This window comes from Centruroides vittatus, unplaced genomic scaffold, assembly GCF_030686945.1.
Source record: "Centruroides vittatus isolate TY-2023 unplaced genomic scaffold, ASM3068694v2 contig_2747, whole genome shotgun sequence".
Lineage (NCBI taxonomy): Eukaryota > Metazoa > Arthropoda > Arachnida > Scorpiones > Buthidae > Centruroides > Centruroides vittatus.
In genome coordinates this window covers 871978-894797 of record NW_027121750.1, presented here as the reverse complement: position 1 = coordinate 894797, position 22820 = coordinate 871978, and the positions used below count along the sequence as shown (strand labels likewise).

The 22820-nt window shown below is 34.1% G+C and overlaps 1 protein-coding gene across 4 annotated transcripts in view; it reads left to right on the top strand.

Annotated features, from left to right (window-relative positions):
- The window catches only part of LOC136971993 (cGMP-dependent 3',5'-cyclic phosphodiesterase-like), a 31969-nt gene extending 12054 nt beyond the window's left edge, over positions 1-19915 (top strand). For all 4 annotated transcript variants that reach the window (XM_067266527.1, XM_067266524.1, XM_067266526.1 and 1 more), the window contains exons 9-26: positions 733-772; positions 1966-2029; positions 2143-2227; positions 2318-2375; positions 2453-2534; positions 3302-3336; positions 3416-3528; positions 3609-3686; positions 7706-7828; positions 7906-7976; positions 8058-8183; positions 9425-9512; positions 11898-11945; positions 12985-13059; positions 14299-14398; positions 15649-15761; positions 17546-17691; positions 19172-19915. In XM_067266527.1, coding sequence (XP_067122628.1) covers positions 733-772; positions 1966-2029; positions 2143-2227; positions 2318-2375; positions 2453-2534; positions 3302-3336; positions 3416-3528; positions 3609-3686; positions 7706-7828; positions 7906-7976; positions 8058-8183; positions 9425-9512; positions 11898-11945; positions 12985-13059; positions 14299-14398; positions 15649-15761; positions 17546-17691; positions 19172-19361 — 1635 coding nt within the window. In that variant the 3' untranslated portion in view covers positions 19362-19915. The remainder of the gene's footprint in view (positions 1-732; positions 773-1965; positions 2030-2142; positions 2228-2317; positions 2376-2452; positions 2535-3301; positions 3337-3415; positions 3529-3608; positions 3687-7705; positions 7829-7905; positions 7977-8057; positions 8184-9424; positions 9513-11897; positions 11946-12984; positions 13060-14298; positions 14399-15648; positions 15762-17545; positions 17692-19171) is intronic.
- The last annotated feature ends 2905 nt before the right edge of the window (positions 19916-22820 follow it).

The window sequence follows — 22820 nt, the reverse complement described above, 5'->3', positions numbered from 1 at the left end:
ATAAATCAAGTAGCTTGCTTTCGCGAGAACTACTTGCCTGACAATAATAATCAAAATACACGCAGTTCTTAACTAAATTAATTCTAAAGGTAGAAAAGACATAGAAGTAGGGAAATGAGAAGAATGAATCGGATAGTGGGGGTACCCAATTTCTCGACGAGACTCCTATGCCTGCTTGTGTTGTTGTTCTTTTTTAATGGCTTTGTCGGTCTCTCCAATTCTGTTGTCCAGATCTTCGCTTCAGGGTTCTATTCGGCTCTCGTCAAACTCCATCACACGAGCTTCCCGATCTGTGTCCGTCCGGCAAAAGATTGATCGTTAGTGACTTAGATTTTAACTCGTTATCTTTCTTGAAGTGCTCACTCGACCCCATAGTGGGTGGAAAGTGGAAATCCCCTGTTTCCAGAAGCCAGAACAATAAACAAGGGAAGTTAGGAGGAAGGATTAAGAAGGAGAGAAAATTATTAAAACTAATTAAATCTATAATACGTATATACAAAAATATATGCGTATAGCCACAATCTGAACGCATGTAAACAGAAAAGATATGTGCAGCTACGAATTTTTTATTTTCATTATAATCTTACGGAACTTTCATTGTATACTTGTATTAAAAAAATATATCCATTATTTTAATTCTTATTTTATTTATAGTAGAGTTTAAATTAAATTACGAATTACATTTTCCTATATAAGAATATTTTTTAATTTTCTGTACGTATATGTTTTTAGTCGCTCTTGCTTGTAGCCCGGAATATTTTCTCTCATCTTGGTAAGATTCCTTTTAAATTCTAATCTTTATCATAATGAATTATTTATAACGAAATAATTTACTTAAGCAGTCATTCAATGATTATTTAATTATTATTTATAGAAGATCGCATGCTATTTTAGTTTAATGTATAATTTTATATTATCTTAATATTTAAAATGTGTTGATTTATTCGATTTGTCTGATGAAATTTAAGCAATTATGGCTTATTAGTTATATAATGAACATAATTATTAATTAACTGATGACGATATTAAGTAATTGACGTTTCTCGAATAGCGACGTCTTATGACCACGTTTTAACTTATAATTTTCACAGTTTACATAAAGCACTTATATTTATATAACTGTCTCAAGAAACTTGATGTATTACTGATCTGCCAAATTAATTGGGAAGAAATTATGCTACAGAAATAGATAATTCTAAATTTAAAACTTAAATTATAGTTACTACTTTCGTTAAGACATAATACCTTACATCTACCTCTAGTTGCAAGGTCTATAAACGCAAGGTCGGTACACCAATGTTCCCTATGGAGTTGTCGTATTGGGTCCTTAGTTCAAAGGTTACAATATAGATTTCATGCTTGTATGTTCAATAAACTGCACGTACCGTACATGGCATGCTATGTAATTGCTCTGTGCGTACAGTAAACTGCACGCACGTAGCAGTTATGTAGCATGTATTATACAGGGTGATCACAGAAACAGTCCTTGATTTCCAACAGATATATTAGAGCATTCTTACACATTGGTGGCTACGGTTGCATCAACTCGTAAAGTTTCTTTTGGTATTGGCTGATATCACACACACTTATCTCCATCCCACCTGTTACTTGGCAACATGCAATAATCTAGCTCAGACCAGACTCTCTGCAACTTATATGGTGTGATCAAGTTTACAGCTTCAGTGACGTGTTCCTGCAGATCATCCAGGTTTGTGGATAGTGGAGGTAAAGTACACAAACAGTTAGATCCTGCGATCTTGGGGCCACTTGCAGAACATCTGGTCATCATCCGGCACGGCCGATCCGTCTGTTTTGGCAGGTGTTTGTCGAGCAGACAGCGTTGTTTGCGGACATGAGAAATTTTTTGAGTTAACGCGTCTGCGGCCGCCATATTTATGAACATATTCCAATAAATTTTGATTTTATAACTACTTTATACTAAAAATAATTTCAATTTAATTACAGATAACGTTACTGCATTATTAAGCGAAATAATGACAGAAGCAAGAAATTTAACGAACGCCGAAAGGTCTCGATAAATATCGATTTTATTATAAAAAAATAAATATAAAAAATCTTTTAATGATTTTAAAACTGTTAAAATTATTCCAGTTATTTAATTTCATTTAATTTTTTTTGTAGATGCTCATTATTTCTTTTAGATAAGGAACAAAACGAACTTATAGCAAAAGTATTTGATTCTAACATGGCCGACGATGGTGGAGAGGTGTGTAATGCAAGTAATAATATCATATACAAATAAAACTGTAATATATATATATATACATATCTCTGATGATTTATTTTACAAATATAGTCGAAAGACGTTCGGCTTCCGGCACATCAGGGCATTGCGGGTCACGTTGCGACTACCGGTGAGGAAGTATCTACTGTTTGAAAATATTTGGAAATTTTTATTAGCGTTAAAACTATATAATTTAAAATTGTTCAGGTGAGATGCTCAACATACACGACGCTTATTCTCATCCTTTATTTTATCGCAAAATGGATGAAGTAACGGGCTTTAAAACAAGGTATTTTTATTTGTTTTTATTAGTTTTTTAACTTTGTCGGCTTGACGGCCATACAATTAAGTGTACTGACGTGTTTTGATTAGACAAATATAATCCAAAAAGAAAATTGTAACTCATTAAATTTTTCAAGACTTCCGAAACCGTTTTAGTGCTTTTTATTATAAATTCCATTTTCTTATTTTTATTTATATTACAATTGTAATTTACATTGATTTAAATAAATACTGCATAAATTAATAAACACTGCAAACACCTAATAAACCGACAAAAATATTTTAAACAAAGTGCGAACGTTTTCGTCCACGTCGAATGGGTATCGTCGGGCAGCAAACTGTTAAGGGATCGCTGAACGAGGGTGTAGGGGGAAGGACGTACGACGTAAGACGAGAGAATGGAGAGTTTATACTTTGTAGAATGACTTCCAGGCAACAAATGTACCTGGAAGTCATTCTACAGAGGTGTTTGCTGTGTTTATTAATGTAAATACTGCATATATGCAGTTAATGTTACCTTAGGTAGCCAAGATGGCGGCTCGTCTCTAATTCCAGCAAGGAAACAGTGGGACGCATGTTCTAACCTAACCTATCCTAATAAATTACCATAATTATTAGCAACCAAATTATTAGAATAGGTTAGGTTAGAACGTGCGTCCCACTGTTTCCTTGCTGGAATTAGAGATGAGCCGCCATTTTGGCTACCTAAGGTAACATTAACTGCATATATATACAGTACATCTAAGAACGTATAAAATTTTCTATTCTTAATAGGAATATTCTTTGTTTTCCAATTCAGGATGATAGCGGTAAATATACGAAATTATCCGTATTAAATTTTCCGAAATTCTATATTTACTTTTTAATATTCTTCAATTTTATCCGTAGGTGTGGTTGGGGTTGCGGAATTATGCAATAAAAAGGACGGAAGATATTTTACTCATTTCGACGAAGAAATAGCAAATGCATTTTCTATTTATTGTGCCATAAGTATAATGCATGTAAGATCTGCTGTTTGATTAACTTTCCATTATCTAGATTAAATATTTCTTTTAATAGATTGAAATTTAATGGCTTTTAGTCTTTAATGTGGAAGAAAGTAAGAGATGCTCAACATAGAAGTAGATTGGCAAATGAATTAATGATGTATCATATGAAAGTAAGTGCAGACTTAAACTTTAAAGTTCTTTATTTTATATATATATATATATATATATATATATATATATATATAGTGTGTGTGTGTGTGTATGTGCGTATAAAAATCCTAACAAGTTATAGCTTCTTGTAACCTGAAATTTGTAGTGATCTGTCGCTATTTATATATATTATATATTTCAACGTAAATGATTGTACTCTGTTGTCGCATATTGGGTTTTACTGTAAAATTATTTTGCTGACGTGTATCACATCTTGTAAGGTGTCCGTACCAGTCGATGATTGGTCTGTTATCGTTCACGTGTGAATATCACGTGATCTGTGTGTGGCGGACACCATGTGAGAGCACCTTCTTCTTGCCTTTGCTGGCACTTGAGGAGGTCTTGTAGTCTCGCCAAGGAAGAATAGAAGGAGGAAAAAAAGGAACCCCCATTCTATGTTCTGTAGGTAAGGCTTAGAGGATCGGACAAAGAAGGGAATCCAACTGCATCGTTACGAGGACAGTATTAAGTGTAACGGTAATGCTGAATCTGGAAGAATATTAAGGATTATAATTGGTGGGCACAATCATTTTCCCGGTTGACATTAGATACATGTATAAAAAACCAAATTAAGGGATACAGCTGGAACGTTCAACAAGGTAACGTGGAAACAGGGGTTGTGAAGAGGAAGCCCATAGGAATCAGCTATTGTCAGCTTGTAGCCCATAGGAATCAGCTTGTAATTGATTGTATTAGTCTTAATTAAGCGCTTTTTTTTGTGTGTGTTTTAAGTTTTAGTACCAATTGTTATGCGGAGGTTGTTTGTAGTCCGTGCAGTTTTTTTTTGTATTGTGTGAAGGGGCAACGGAATACCCCATTGATCGAATAGCGATTGTAATTGAACCTCAGAATATATATTGTCATTTACCAACTATTATTTTGTGTCCTGATTTATTAGTGTATGGCCCTTCATCGTCTTACCCCACATCAATCTGTGTACTCTGGTAATACCATAGAACTACAAATTATTAATAAGCAACCATTTTATAGAAACCATAATATTTTTATTATTAAGTTGTAATTAGTTTTGATTTTTTATGTACAATCAAACCTGAGATCCCTTTATTTTAACACAACTGTTTGGAATGCTTTTAACATCTATAGTCTTAATGTATTTGTTAAATTCAATAATTTGATATCCCTCTACTCCAAATTCTCACACTATTTTATGGAATAATAATGAAATACATGTAATAATGTCTCCTTTCTGATCCAATGTTCACCTAGGGACCATTGGAAACACATAGCCACAAGTGTTTGTCCTTTTACAATAGTTTAGTTAAGCTAATGAGCTTATTTATTCTATTGTAAAAGTCTCAAGGCCATTCCCATCAACCTGGAATTGAAGAATACAAAAGATATCTTCATGTTTTATCCTTATTACACCTCAAAAGCATAAGTCTTAAGGCAGAGTCAACCCTTTATTGGAGGCTTTCATCCGTCTCAGTATGTAAAACATTAAATAAAAGATTCTTTTTGGTGACAATTATAATATATTAATATATATTATAATATATATTATATAATATAATATATTAATATTAAATTATTGATGCACTAGTTAAACTTCAAGATATTGATTAAACGTAAAACCAATACAAATTTCATTGTTGTTATTGAAAGCATGTTTAAATTATAAGCACAAGTATTAATATTCATCTAATTATCTTTTTATTTTAATAGTAATATATACAGGGCATATGAAAATAACATTAACACTTAAATGGTAAAACAATTGTAGTGCTTTGCGACGATGTATTATTTTATGTTCTGGTTTTTCCCACGATTCCTTCGTTTTTCGTTTGTGATACCACCTTTTTCCAGTTCACATTATGCTGGCATCTGGATTGGTCGGCGGAAGTCACGTGGGGAGGATATCCGCTTGGCAAGGATCCACACGTGATAGGGCCCTTTTTATTTTAGCTTCGTTTTTGCCACCTTGAACTATACAAAATCGAGAGAGCTAGTGTCGAAGGACATTGTTTGAACAAAGGGACAGTGGCGCATTGACCAGGAGAGGAGTAGCGTGAGTTGACCCAAGATCAGGAAAAGGCCGTGAGATAGCAATCTATCTCCATCGAAAAAGGAACATTCTAACATTGATCGAGAACATACTCGGGAAAAGAAGCATTGGAGGGAGCCTCGTCCAAGCACCTTAGTTTTTTTTTGTTTATACATGTACAATAAGCGTGTTGTGAGTACAGGTTTTTTTTTTATTTTTTATTTTGTTTACGCGCCTGTCGATTGTCACGTGCCAAGGAGTCCCTGAAGACAGAGGAGGAAAGAAAGAGGAATGTATATTGCATGAAGTTTTATATTGTTATTATTGCGTGTTGTAGGTTGTCAATCACTTGATAGCTTGTATCCCACGTATATATGAGGGTTGATCAAAAAGTAAGGTTACAAGGCCGATATTCCTGGAGTTCCGTTTGTTATAGAGAAATGCGAAGTGTATGGTAATTCCAATATATGCGGTTGGCAACTGTGCAGAGTTTCAACAACCTGCCACCTACAGCGCTAGTTGTAGGTAAACACAAATGGCGACTTATTTGGAAAACTGGTCTCACAAAGAAATCTGCTCAGTTATTCAATTTCTGTACGGAGAGACTGTAATGTCTCATCAGCATGTTGCAGAATGGTGTCGGAAGTTTGTGGCCAGGAGAGAAAACGTCACCAACGAGGATAAGCAGTTTTGCCAGGACAGTTTTGCCAGGACCTCGCTCCAAGCGACTTTCACCTGTCTCCTCTTTTGAAGGAGAACCTAGCAGGACGACAATTCACTTCAGACGAGGAAGCAAAACGCTTCGCAACAACTTGGCGAAACACATAAGGACAGGATTTTTACCAGGAGGAAATTTTTGAACTCTTCACATGAAGTGACAAGTGCCTAAACTGATATGGAGACTACGTCGAATTATAACCTAATGCAGGGCCGGCCATCGGGGGGGTGCGGCGGATGCTACGCACCGGGACCCCGCGATTGAGGGGGCCCCAACATTATCAAGAATGCAGTATTTTTAGTAATTTTTCTGAAGTAATTAATGTATTAGCAAGAACAAAATCACGCTTTAAATAAACATGCATTAATATATGTTCGTGTTTGTAAATTTTTTTATTTTAGAAAAACATTTGGGCCCAAATAGTTTCTTGCACCCGGGCCCCTTTATCGAGAAGGCCGGCCCTGACCTAATGTATGTACTGGTTGGCTGTATTGGTTGTATGAAATAAAATGTACGCTTTTCACTGCAGGCTTTGTAACCTTACTTTTTGCGAGGGGAAAGGCCTTCTGGAAGGTCTTGTAAGGGAAACTGGCCCCTATTCGAAGACCTGACTAGTAACAAAGTAATCAATTTGCATCGGCGGGAATTTTAATCAGAAGATTGGAACATTTGTTGGAACAATCAACTGTTGGGAAGGAACATTAACCGAGAATTAGTTTCTGTGAGAGACGCACGAGTCTTGGTTGGCCGAAAGGACCGGTATTGTATAAAACTCATTGTACGGACGAGCCTGTATAATTCATAAGTGACTGTATATGTTTCCTGTGAACAACTGTGTAAATTTATGTAATAAGCCAACAAACATTTGTTGGTTTATTAATATATTGTCGGGCTTTGAGATGTATTATTTTTATATAGATTTTTGTATATATCGACCTTATATCTGTACGTAAACTTTGTGTTAAGTTGGCTTCCCTTTGTCTTCATTCCACATGATAATTTTTCACATCTTTCACATTCACAATTATCTTGATACAGAGTATTGTGAATCCCACAAAGCACATCTTGCATACACGAATAGCGTGAATAGATAGTGTCAAGAAATGCTAATGTGCACGTCAAGCGTGGACAGTAAAATGTGTGTCCATTCTTGTGTTCTCATTTGTTTTTTATGTGTTTATTTATTTAAGTCAAATTTTATGTCAGATAATAAAACTTTGTCTGACAAACGAGTTTAGATAAATTTCTTATTTTTAAAGATACCCGAAGAAGAAGTCATTGCATTAGCGCAAGCTTCCATTCCTCTGCCGTCGGAGATTCACAAGGATTTCGTTACATTTTCTTACAATCCTAGACAGACTCCTGATTCAGATACTGCATTAGTATGAAAATATAATTACTTTATTTATGAATTTTTCATTAAAAGTTATAAATAATGTAATGTATTTTTCTTTTGAAGATTACCCTTGCCATGTTTGAAGATTTAGGAATGATTCAACATTGGAGAATACCAAAATTAACATTAGCCAGGTGAATAGCCAGGTTATTATTGATTTATTGTGCAAAATTATCACAGAAAATTAATTCTAAATGCATACATTTCTTGCTTAGATTTATCTTAATGGTAAAGAAAGGGTATAGAGATCTTCCCTATCACAACTGGATGCATGCTTTTTCCGTTGCGCATTTTTGCTATTTGCTTCTTAAAATCACTAATCTTCAGGAAACACACTTGATGTAAGTCATTATTTACTTTATTATTATTAATTCATCATTTGTAGTAGATGAGTTATTAGATACACGTGTCCAATACTTAACGACGGATGACGTTTGTACGTGGATAGAGAGAACTGTAGACAAATACAGACAAATGTGACAAGAACTGTATTACTTGACATCTAACATAGGATAATGCACAACAATTTATAGGTTGGTATGAAATATGGCTACCATGAACCGTGATGTGGCACTCGCAATATCACCAAGAATTTTTCTAGCTGTCGCCACTAACAACTGTGTTCATCCTTAAGTTTTGGACACATGTTATCTATTATTACATACATAAAATATTATCTACTCTTATACAGGGTGATTCACTCAGAATTGAACACTTTGTTCATTACCTCATGATTGCACTGTCCCATACCTTGTTCGATTGCTTCGTCATGAAATAAAGAATAAGTATTCGATCCCTTCTTTAATAAAACGTTGGCTTTTATAAGTTGATTCACTTGGGACCGAACACTTATTATCCGGAATAATTTTGTATAAACTGAAAAGACGAGCATGAAATGAGTGAATCACCCTGTATGACTTTTTATTTAAGAAAAATCATAAAATAAAATAAGCTTCTTGTTTATGATTGGCTCCATAAATGTATTCTCTATATTGTATACTATGTTTTTTAAGAAACCCGTTGTTATTATAGATTAAATGTCTAAAGAGATGAGTGATGTCTTGTCTTCAGATCCGGAGCCTAAGTACACTTCAAATTAAGAAATGCCATTTTGAATAAAGTTTAATCGAACTTTAAAGAATATATTTGTGTAGTCGTTTGTAAGCAAGAATCCGATTTTGCTAGCCAGGCAATGAGTCGGTACTACCGACTTTTATTCCTTAAACTTGTGCCGTATTTGTAGTTCATACACTGTACTTAAGTTTTGGATCCGAAGACAAAATATTATTTGTCTCGAAAAACCTTTAATATGTAATAAAAACGGGCTTATTAAAATAAACAGTGTACAATATTAAGAAAAGTTAAAATAAAATTAAAATTAATTTCTTATACAGTGGCGTAGCGAACATAGCTGGTGCCCGGGGCACAACACTTTATTGGCGCCCCTCCAGAAACACATATAGTTTGTCTTGGAGACCATTCGGGCACCCCTTGCAGAGGGGTGCCCGGTGCACAATAGACTCCCTTGCACCCCCTCGCTACGCCACTGTTTCTTATAGTAAGTATTATTTTTATTTTACAGGGCCTTGGAATGTTTTACACTGTTTGTTGCATGTATTTGTCATGACTTGGATCATCGAGGTACAACGAATTCGTTCCAGCATAGATTAGTAAGAAATTACTTTTACTTCCTTTTAATTATTAAACAGTATTAAATGTTAATAGTTTTTAAGGCGACTTACCTTCGTTTTCTTTTTTACTTTAGATAAAGTCATTTCAATTGTGGCTAAACTATAGCCTTACTCACTCTTTCCAGCAAATAATTTCAGTCTTGCACCGATGTTTTTACTTCCTTCGGAGGTCTTTCTCGGGTCTTTACCATTGCAAAATTCGAATAGTCGGAGATTGTAGCTCCGGAATGCTTTTTAAGAATTCTTTTATGTATAATGTTGTTAGAAGAAGCGTAAAAAGTAGAACCTCTTCAAATTAGCATAATTCTAAGACTCTTATTTTACATAACAGATAGAGATATGAGTAGTGAAGAAGAGATCCAGGGAAACAAGGAAACAGAGAAAATTAATAAGCTAAAATTCACAATATTTACTAGATGTAATCAGTGAGTCACTTTTAAAACCACTTAAAAGAGGTTTCTTTGGACGAATAAACTAAAATGTTATGGTTACTGCGATTGATTTCGACGAGTACAAATTATCGGCGTAAGCTCGATCGTGGATTGTACTGTGAGAGCATTAAACGTGAGAACGAGTCGACACGTAGAACCTAAGTGATTTCTTTGATGGGACAAATTTAGAACAAGCGTGCTTGATAGAGCAGACGCTTAGCAGGGGGAATCCACTGATCTCAATAGCGACTAGACAAAGACAACTATCCAAATTAACAAGATAACCCTTTAATTTTCCTGAGAACATACAGTACTTCTAGGAAAAAAACACAGGAATGTACGGAGCCCGACACTCCAATATACCGAATATCGTTAACATCAAGTCTCCCGACAATATACTGCTCAAAATTCCTGTAACGTGAGGACATAAAACATACCGACAAATGAGTTCGAAGTGCACCTCTTCCTTTTCTTCTGCACTGAGCAGAAAACAGTTCAAAATTCAAAATCTCCACACTGACTTGGTTTCACAGTCTTTACTTTTCCACTTCCCGACTAATTTTTTCCGCACTTTCACACACCACCACTACTTTGCTTTTTCTTTGTCCTCTTTCCACTTCCGTTCTGACCTCTCCCCGAGACACACCCTCCAATAAAACTCCCACCCTCGGTTACACACCCAGAATTATCCAACTCCTCTCCACCAAGTCGGACTCACCACGTGGCGAAGGAAAAGACATAAGGCACAGTACTTATTACTGAAGAGGGATCGGCGAGAATTCTGATCCGAAATGCATATAAATAAAACATCTGAGAACGAATTGTTTCTGAGTAATTCTTGGACTCGGGTGAGCATCGGAAGGACATAACATTTTAGTTTATTTGTCCAAAGAAACTCTCTTTTAAGTGGTTTTAAAAGTGAGAGAAAATTAATATTGAGTCTTGGAAATAAGATGCTTAACCTTCTTTATGTTTTGTGCTGGAGTTTTGAAACTTATTTGAAAATTTTGAAAACAATTGTACTTAAAATGGTTTATTTTTTCAATTTTAACATTGTCAATACATTGTTTAATTTCTCATCTTTAGTTCAGTTCAATAAAAGATGGCTTACAGTAACTTTATAATGGGAAGATAAGGAAAGGAGATACAGAGATAAACAATTTAGACATTTAATCCAGTCATCTTCGTAACACTTCAAATATGAATATTGGAGTTGTTAAGACTGTTCTTATTGCAATAATGGCATCTCTTCTCTATCAGGATTAGTTTGAGTCATAACTTTGTAATCTTATGAACATATTCTTTTGTTTATTCAAAATATTGTATAATTTACATTTATTCAGCACAAAACAATCATATTCCTTTATTTTTTCAACTATTTTATTATATAATATAGTCAAACTTCTCGAATGGCCACCTCTGAATGGCAGCCATTAGCGAGGTTGAGGCCGAAGTTTTAAAGGCGAAAATGTGTACGTCAGACATTCGGCGGCACTTTCCCGTAAGCTTAGAAGTTAGGGAATGGCCTTTGTAATGTTGAGCACGATTCTGCCGACTTTCCAGACGCCATTGCCAAACTTCTAGGCTTACAGGAAAGCGGTGCCGAACGTCCGACATACACGTTTTCGCGTCAAAAACTTTGGCCTCGACCTCGCTATTGATTCGGAAACATTTCTTTCTGAAATGCATTCAAAATAATCTTCGACGATCATATTTTATGTTTCCATTAGTGTCTGTTGTTCGGACATTTGACTGTAGTTATTATCTTTGAAATTATTATAATTTTACATTTTATTAAAAGAAATTATATCACAAAACAGCTTGTAAGTGTCTGTATGCTATAAGTAACATATTATAATCTTTATAGAAGTAATTTTACGTGCAAAAATTAACTTTTTACATGTTTATGGAAATATTTATTATTTTATAACAGAAAACTGATTTAGGAGCTGTTTATAGTTCAGAAAGTTCTGTTATGGAAGTAAGTATTTGTTGAATTAGCAAGAAATAAATAGTTTTTATTAATGATTTACCATATTTTCCGGTGTATAAGACGATCCCCGACTTTTACAGTTAAAATACAGAGTATGGGATATACTCGCCCTATAAGATGACATCCGGCATATAAGACGACCCCCAACTTTTGAGAAGATTTTTCTGGATTAAAAAGTCGTCTTATACACCGGAAAATACGGTAAATAAGTCTCTTTATCATATTTAAAATAATAAAAGTTTTTAATATACTGTTTTTTATATAAGCATAATATAATTTACTGTCGTGCTAAACATACATTGTACTCTTCTGGTTGCATAGACAACGTATAAATGAGTATTAGGTCGACATAAATAATATTTGACTTCTGTGCCTTATTCAAAAAGATGAGAAAAAAATGCTTAATTTAGGGGACTAAATTAAACTTTTCTATTAAATTAAATTTTATTTAAATTAAAGATATATGCAACCTACCTAGGGAGGATGCCTACCAGGAAGACTTTCTATGGGAAATTGGTCTCTATTTATGAATAAACAACTATGAATACAACAGGATGCAGTTGAAATAAACAACCTAACACCAAATATCCAGCAGCAAAAAACACTTTAATAGACCCCTATTTAAGTGTTAGATAACTAAAGAAAACCTGGAAAACTCTCAAGTGCCCAGCCTGTTGGTTGCATGGAAACCCGCAACCAACATTTGGTCGGTTGCGGGTTTGGAGATTTTATCCACCGAAATATTGGTGGGTTGTTAAGAGATACAGTATACAAGTTGTTATAGAATACAGTATTGAGTCGATACAAAAAGACTGGAGAAAGTATCTCGCGTCGAGAGTGTACCAGCTCTATACCAGAGGGGCAAGTGACCCATTTTCCGCAGCCCTGTAGACTCCCACGATTTGAAGGATTAGTAGATTATGTACTTAACATATGTAGTAATTATTAAAAAAATGAATTGTCGATTTTCTAACAAATAAATATATGTTATTTTAAAACGTAATTAAATTAATATTAATTTCTCTAGATGCATCATTTTTCTCAAACTATGGCTATTTTACATTCCGATGGTTGTAACATATTTGAAAATCTTTCACAAAAGGTAAATATTTAATAATTAATTTTATTATTTTCTCTTTTAAATTGTGTATATCATTCGAAAATTTTGTATAGATAGATTTATCACTATTTTCCACATTTAAGTTTTAAATATTTACTCATCTTTGAGATTAATTTCCTGAGCAGTTAAGGTGGGATTCTACCAGTAGACTCCCACTTAAAAAAAAAAATAAAAATTTCATTATAATATTGTGAGAGATTATATAAAGTACAAACGAGTCGACACGGAGAACTTTAGTGATTCCTTCGATGGGACAAATTGATAACAAATGTGCTTGATAGAGCAGATGTTTAGAAGGGGGAATCCATTTATCTCAGTAGGTACTAGACAAAGACAACTATCTAAATTAACAAGATAACCCTTTAATTTTCTTCGGAACATACAATACATCCAGGGAAGTGCACAGGAATGTACGGAGCCCGACAATCCAATCTACCGAATAGCTTTAACACACAATTCTCCCAACAATGATATGCTACAGAATTCCTGTAATGTACTGACAATGAGTTTAAAGTGTACCCCTTCTTTTATTTCTTATCGGACAGGAAACGGTTTGAAAACAAAATCTTCCCGCCGACCTGGTTGCACAGTCTTTACTTTCCGGTTTCCCGACTATTTTTTCCATGCACTTACACACTCTTCCCTACTGATTCTTCCTACTCTCTCCACTTCCATTCTAATTTCTCCTTGAGACACACCTTCCAATAAATCTCCCACCCTAAGTTACACACCCAGATTTACACAATTTCTCTCCATCGAGTCGGACCCACCAAGTGGAGAAGGGGGGGCAGGAAAAGACGTAAAGCACAATATCACAGCTCAAGTCATTTGGGGGACTCGGGATCAAGTCTGGATAGGTCAAAAAACTCTAGGAAATTTTTTGGTTGGTGACCCAACTGGATATATCAGGTTTCGTCCTCACCACCCAGCTGCCTTATTGGCACTAAGATGGCCCACAAGGCAGTCTTTTTCCAGTGGCGTAGCGAACATAACTGGCGCCCAGTGTGCTACAGTTTATTGGTGCCCCTTACCCCTCCAGAAACACACATAATTTGTCGTGGAGACCATTTGGGCACCCCTCTGCGAGTGACGCCCGGTGCATGATACACCCCCTTGCACCCCCCTCGCTACACCACTGTCTTTTTCATATAAATTTTTGTATATATTCCTAAAAACTCAGATTTAAAACGTTCTAAAAATTAATTTTTTTAATTATTTTAGGAATACACTCAATGTCTCGACTATTTGCAATTACTCATCCTAGCTACGGATCTTGCCAATCATTTTCGGAGAGTGAAAGAAATCCATAAGATATTAGAAGGTATATAAGTATATCTCTATTAAACTTCATTTAAAATATGATTTTTTTTTTTGTATTTTAATTTGATTACTGTATTTTTATGTATATAATTCTGCTTAAAATTGTTAGAATTACGCAAAATAAAACTTTTGCATAATTTGTTCGACGCGAACCACACACTTCCATATGAGCAAGTTTGTAATTTCAATTTAAAATTGGCATATATCTTGCTCTATTGCATACACACCCTCCTTTCAAATAGTCTTTTAATCACAGATAACATGGGGGTAATCTGCATGAAAATACAGTATTATGCTTTTACTCTTCTATATACAGGGTCTTCCAAAAAGAATGCTGTCGTTTTAAATTATTGTAATTACGTTAATTGTAATGTAATGAAACATTGTAAAACTGTTCAAGTGTCAGATTTGTTCATTATAGTTTCTCAATTTGTGCACCTCGTGTCACAAGGCACACATCCAACCAATACTCGAATTCTTTCTACATTTACTACAGCATAGCAGTGTCACCACACGTGAATTGTGTGGAATAAAATAAATATAAAATCATTAATAAAAATAATAAAGAAATGGTAGAAATTTTTAATTCAAAAGAAGTTATGTAAACGATTAATATATTCCGTACTTTCCGGCGTATAAGACGACTGGGCGTTTAAGACGACCCCCGACTTTTACAGTTAAAATATACAGTTTGGGGTATACTCGTCATATAAGAGGACCCCCGACTTTTGAGAAGATTTTACTGGGTTAAAAAGTCGTCTTATATGCCAGAAAATACGGTAAATAACAATCTATCATTGTGTATGAGAGGAGAGCTGGAAATTTTTCCCCTGGGCCTAGAAAAATCTTATAGGCCCTAGAGAATTAACGCTGTTTTTAGTAACAGAATATAAAATCTTTAAGACTGCTTTTTATTAATACAGAAACATTCTACGTATTTCATTTGTTCAAAATAAAACATGGCAAAAGGGGGTCCTCTCTATCCCAGACCCATACAAGCTCTGAATGGCCCCGGTTATTAGCCTTTATTAATCACATAACAAATAATAAGACCGAGTTCTTTCTAAAGTTAAGGTTTTCAAACATTGGCACAACATTTCAACTGATAATTTTACGCAATTGCATACTTGTACATGTTTTATGCTTAATATGATTTAGCCGTAAGTACTATATGTAGCTGTATTCACTGTTATTTATGAAATGAAAATATTCAAAATGATTTACTTTATGAAAAATTTTAAAATGTTCTAGATGGCTACGACTATAAAAATGAACAGCATCATATTTTGCTACTTAATCTTCTTATTACTTCGTGCGATTTATCGGATCAGACAAAAGATTGGAAAATGTGTAAAACCATAGCCGTATGTATCCTTTTTAAAAGTTATTTTGTATGTTAAACTGTAGATTATTATGTTATAATTAAATATTTATTTATTGCTTTAATTATTCTATTTAAACAACATTCTATTTTCATTTATCTAACTCCATTCTCAAGATTAACGAAGGACAGATGTATAGTGTATAGATGTATAAAGGTATAGATGGGCATCCTAGTAATTAGGATATTATATGCAACATTAGTAGAAGATGTTAATTAACTGAATTGTGTTTCATATTAATTATTCATATATGGTAAAAACTGTCGTAAGCAGGCAGGACCACTACAGCTTCGTTGAAAAATGGCGAATGTCAGTGTCGTACGTTCCAAGCAGCGTGCAGTGATAAAATTCCTCGTTGCTGAAGGCAAACTGTTGGAAACATTCACAAACGATTCTGTGGTGTCTGTAGTATTTCAGCTGTCAATTGAAGTACTGTCAGTTGTTGGGTGAAATGTGCAAAGTCAACAATAATAGATCTCTGCAGTTTGGTGCAAAGTGGTAGTCCTGCCACAGCTGTCATGGCAGCCATGATGCAGCACATTGATGAAACAATTCAGGCGGAATGATGCATTACAGTCTAACAACTGGAAGAATGCTTGTGCATTAGTGTCAGGAGTGTTTGTCAAATCATCTGTGAATATGAGTATGTCAAAGTGTGTTCATGATGGATTCCAAAGCAACTCATGGTTGACCAAAAAGCAGCAAGAAAACACTTGCAATGCTACGAGTTTGATGCTGCATCTGATGATGCAAGCCAAGAACTCGTCCACCATCAGGGTGTGTTGTATAGTTCACACACCAGCAACACTGCCATAAGTTCCTCACTTTTGTTCCCATACTCATGTTGTACATACTGTAAGAATAAAGCCTCTCTTTGTCTTCCAGTTTGGAGTGCCTTTTAACACTTTTTCACTAAAAATGATGCACATTTTATGAATATGCATTACTCCTAGGAAACAAACGAATTCTCTTAGAATTGAGTAAAAGTTAGTGTTACCACCCGTCTGGTTTTCACCCGGACAGTCCGGGAATTGACTCACTGTCCGGGAATTAATTTTGTCCGGGAATTTCGTAGAAATTGTGAAATTATGACGAAACAAAGTTCTTGCAAATATTGTAATAAATTTACACCATTTGAACAACGGAAGACCTCACACTCACTGAAACTCATCTGCCACTCTGCCACGTTACTCTGTTTATGCCAACGTGTGAGCACAACCTGCCTCTTAACCTTTTTTTTTTTTTTTTTTTTGGTTTTAGTTACTCCTACACAAGTCCCTAGTCCCTAACTGTAACTGATTTAGAACCGGCATGCACGTTATTCTTTGCATTGTAAAATGACATTGCGCATGTGTCCGGGAACTTCCATTCGAACAAACCCGACCTGCCGTCCAGGTCGGCGATTTTGTAAAGGTGGCAACACTAGTAGAAGTAGTGAATTGTCACAGATTAATAAATATAATTGCATACATTTAAGAAAATCTACAAAAATAATATATAAATTATTTATTAGCATATTTTCTTTGAATGTATGATTAATTTAACACGTAGTCTAAATAAATAGACATATATACAGACGGGCTTATCACACCAGTGAACGAGATCAATTCACAAATTCTTTAATGATAATTAACACATTAGTAATGAACTTTACGTATGTGTCTGTACGTGTCTACTTATTTAGACTAAGTGTTACATAGTAATAAGGGCAAAAAGCAATATATTATTCCATTGTATGATTAATGTTATAATATATTTTATTTTAGGAACGAATTTTTCAAGAATTTTTCTTGCAAGGCGACATGGAAAAATCAATAGGAGTTAATCCGGTCGAGATGATGGATAGAGAAAGAGCTTGTATCCCAGATTTGCAGATTAATTTTCTAAATGGAATTTGCTTTCCATTGTATAAGTAAGCTTTTGAGAGTTATAAATAATCAAATATTTTTAATATTATTTTGATACGGCGAATTTATTCAAATGTCCCATTTTTAACTTGATGGCTAAGGGGCCGTGACATATATTTTAGAAAGATTATTTGATAGATTTGTAGAATATCAACAATCAATGTAGAAAATTTAAATTGCTTCCTAATTTGTGAAAAAGTGTAGTTTTTAATAGTAATGGGGGTTGTCCATTAGTTACGTGTACAGTTTAAGGACGGAGAGGTTATGAAGAGTACATTACACACTGTGGGGAGAGAGGGGTCGGCACATTGTCTACTTTAGTGGTATTAGTGGTGTACAAATTTGCCGTTTTAAACCTACTTACGGTGTAAAGTACTGACTGTTTTACTGCGTTAAAAATAACTTTTTATTCAAAAACACAAGTACTTTAAATAGGCAGGCTGAATTGATTGGAATCCAATCAATTCAGCCTGTCTGAGGATTTCTGGAAATGTATTTATAAGAATAAATGCATAGTTCATGTCATTATTTCTCTTTTATCGTTGTATTACCTGTCTGCAAGGTTTATTATACAAAGCGTCGGGAAACATGGGTTGCCGCACATAAAATGTCGGGTATATGTGATATCTACCATGCTGAAGAGTTTTTAAAGCGATTGTCTGGTGCATTGTCGCTTTACTGTACAAATACCTCACTTCTGCAGCTCTAGCTGTCTTCGTTCAAAAGTTATTTGAGTGATTAGGGCTTTGCATCCTGTATTTTAATGCCGCACGAACTTACAACAGAATACTTGAACTTCCTCACATTTGTGAGGAAAGGTTTCCTCACCAACCGTAATATAATTTGGCAGTGTTACTGACATAAAAGGCGTGATATTCTGATCTGACCTACTCATAAAAAATCACAAGAGTGTAGATTATATCCTTTCAAATGTATAAGCAACAAAGCACTGACACTGTTTTTAAATATTAAAAAAATTAATATTTAAATAATTATGTTTTCTTAGAAGGAAGCTCACTTTACTTCATTAACTTTCTAAGCGTTTTAGTCAAATTAAATTAAATAAATAAATAAAAATTAAGATACAAATATCACGTAGGGTATCTGAAAAGTTACTGTACAGTAAGCAATCTGTAACAACATTAAAGTTATATGTACGGTATTGCATCTAATACCCGTAAGTTATATGTCACATGTTTCCACTTTGCAGTATATGACATTACAGTTTTTGGAAGATTTCTTAACCAATTGCATAATTTCTAGTGGAATCTGCCTACCAGATCTCCGGACCTCACTCCCCACATTTTGGAGTGTGAGGTCCGGCATTTGCCGTAGGAGAAACTTCAATATCGTACGTAAAACCACCTTTTCCGGTGCACGGTGGTTTTCCGAACGCCCCGTACTTGTTCTTACGATTAATTTATAGGAAGTTTTTTTTTTCAATTTTATAATTCATTATATATTGAAGTGTTTCCTCAATTGCAGATTGCTTTCAAGTTTCTTTCCTCAAACTTACGAAATTGTACAAATGATTGGAACAAACATAAAATGTTGGGAATGTTTGAAATCGCTAATGGGAGATCAGTTAGGCACCGTAAAATCACTAGAAGTATTCGACAACAAAGATTTGGAAGACGAAGTGCAGAAATACGTAGAAGATATTAAGCAAGAGTAAATAGACTCGTTTACGAATTTATACATTATTTAGATGCAGAACTCGTTTCGAGTCAACATCTAAAATAGTATACGTTTGATTGTAAAATATTTTAAATATAAAAGTACAATTGATTTTTAATTCTTTATTCACAAATTTTTGATTATAATGTAATAACTTTTAATGTTTATTGTTAATATTTCAATATATTTTAAAAATTCTACAAGATGAAATAATATGTGCCGACGTATATTCTTCTATTCGTCTCTTCTAATTATGCTGGTTGTTTTCTGTAATAGATAGTAGAAGTTAGAATTAAAGGGGTTATAGTGTTTTAAAATATATAGAGGGTCTTTCAAAATGAATTCTACCAGTTTAAATTAATGTAATTATGTTAATTATTATCTGAGAAGTATTTGACTTACACCAATCAATAGAGTAACCATCCGAATTTCGTCTCCCATTCAAATGTCTCACTGTCTGTCTACTATCTAGGAAGCGCTGTAAAGAAAAATGGTCACTCTACAACGGAGAAAGCATTTTATGTTCCGCAGTTTTCAAAGTCAGAATCACTTGTCATTAACGAGGATGAGGCCGAAGTTTTAAACGCGAAAATGTGTACGTCGGACGTTCGGCGCTGCCTACCTGTAAACCTAGAAGTTTGACAATGGCGTTTGGAATGTCGAGCACGATTCCACCGACTTTCCGAACACCATTGTCAAACTTCTAAGCTTACGGGAAAGCAGCGCCAAACGTCCGACGTACACGTTTTTTGCGTTTAAAACTTCACCCTCAACCTCGCTATTAGGAGCATGTGACATGAAGTGTACACATTGAGAAATTGTAATGAGCAAATATGAAACTTGGACAGTTTTTCAATGTTTTGTTATACATTGCAATGCTCTCGGATAATAATTAACAATAATTTAATATGTACCATTCTATTTGGATGATCCTATATATATTAATGATTATATTTTATTTATTAATTTAATTAAAATAAAATTATTTAGAACATTTGTTATATAGGAATATCAAAGTATTACATATGAAAGAGTGAAGTTGCCAGAAAGTCGAGATTGCCGGTATATTAAGTCATCCATTTACCGTAGATTAAGATAGTAAATAAGAATTACATTAATATATTTTTATCTACAGTAGATCCCCCCTATAACACGGTAGATAAGTTCCGTGTTATATGAATCCGTGTTGTACGAGTCACTTAAATACATGAGCAAATCACAGCCCAGCACACGGGCTGTGATTGGCTCATGTATTTAAGTGACTCGTACAACACGGATTCATATAACACGGAACTTATCTACCGTGTTATAGGGGGGAGTCTACTGTATTTGTTTATATTTAAAGAACAGTTTTTATGTTGAAAATATTATTATTTTAGTTACGTTTTAAAAAGTTTATAACTTATTTAGCTTAAAAAGAGAATTTCGTATGCCTATTTAATTATATTGTGATCGTTTAATATATATATTTTATATGTTGACTAATGCCAAATCGATCAATAAATAACCGATTAAAAATCTCGAGAGTTTTAATTATTAGAATTAATTTGGTAAAATTTCAGGCAGTTCGGACCTTATTAGAGCTGTAGATCGTGCCATAGGAGTAAAAAGTCAAGGAACCGATTATCTATATGTTTTATACATTTGCAAGATATAGCCACCAGAAACGCCACGGTATCTTCTACTTTCGGATCAAGGTCGCAAGGTCGGATCAAACTGCACATTCTATTAGTCGCTTCCATGTTTAACAAGTTGATTTTGGGGGGGATATATCTCACAAAGGATCACACGTAGACTGTCGGTTCCTTTTGACTTTTTTACTCCTTCGGGCATAGTCTATAGCTGTGATAAAGTCCGAACTGCCCGATTCAGAGCTGCAATTTTACTATTAATTTTGCTGAATATCAGTTACTTGTTCAATATATGTTTGTATGTATTTATTCTATTTAATTGCTCTGACTCATAATTATTTCTTACTTTTTTAAGTTCAAAATTTATAATTTGTTGCTGGTCTTAACTACAATTTTAAGCAATTAATTTGTTATAATATGAATTTGTTTGCTATACCATAGCACAAATTTTGTGTTTTTGTGTGACGGGGTGTTCGGAAACTCTCTCCGTAGTAATTTCGGTGGTTAATAATATGAACGTAACAGGTTGTAATGCAATATGACAGTATTAGTTTAATTGATTTTGATTATATTGATGTTATAGAAAGTGTTTGAAGTGCATTCTATCATTCTGTAGACGCAAAACAACTCTTTTTGATTCAGGGTATCTCGCACGATTGACCAATTACAGGCAGTCTTCGGTTTCGATATTGTTTTTGTTGTGTATTTATTCCACAACAGAATGATATAGCCACATTTACAGTCTTAAATACGGGTTTATTTCTATCCGAGTCACACAAGAACAAAGACACAACATCGCGAGAACATAGCAGCAACTCCAATAAGACAAAAGCAACCGAAATTCCTGCAGTCGGCAGCGCTCGGTCGGAGGTACACAACAGTTTTTGGGCAATTTTTGTACACGCGTTCTTTCCCTCGAGAAATACTGTACATGCATTATGATGTGTGAGCAGATGCACAAGACTACAAGTGTACAATCATTGCAGAAAGGCTTTTCATTTGCACTGTATAAACAATATAAACTACACAAACAATTTCCTATTAAATTGATCGTGTATATATTTTTGATATCTTCTTAACGAGAAAGAAAAATTGATTTATACAATTATTTAAACATTTTTAATGCATTTGGTAACTGAAAAAAATTTTTGAGCAAATCAAAATGTTACTTTGAACAAAATTCCCTCCTTAATTAAAAGAAGATATAGAGTAATGACAAATAGCTATAATTAAATGGTGAGAGAATGAGTAATAGATGTTAATAAATATTATTTGATATCAATACTAAATACAGTGTTAATTAAAAGTACTTTAAAAGAACAAATACAGTGGTTTGTTAAATTTTTACAATGCAAAAGTAGTAGTAGAATTATTCATGTCATTGCCAACAGTTACTAATTTGAGCCTAAGAAGAAACTAATTTTCATTTGTGATTCCTTTTCTAACTGTTCCTTGATGCATCTTAATATTCCAGATGCACAATAATGTGAGAGTAGGAATTGTTTCTTATCTACATACACTCAATAATTGTTTTTATAAATTAAAGTGTATAAATATTGTATCTTTATATATACACATAAATTACATGGTATATAAAAAACTTTCACTCTAATCTACTCTTTAATTGTCCATTAATAATATTAACAGTTTGTAGTGATAGAGCACGAACACATTATTAGATTTCAACCCTCAAAAAGACAGCGAGACGCTCGATTATGTTGATGCACTCAAAGCTTGAGACGGACTCTTACTACCCTTCTTCCTTATATAATAAACAACCAAACTACAATGAATGATAAAACAGAATGTTGTCAATTGACAATCTC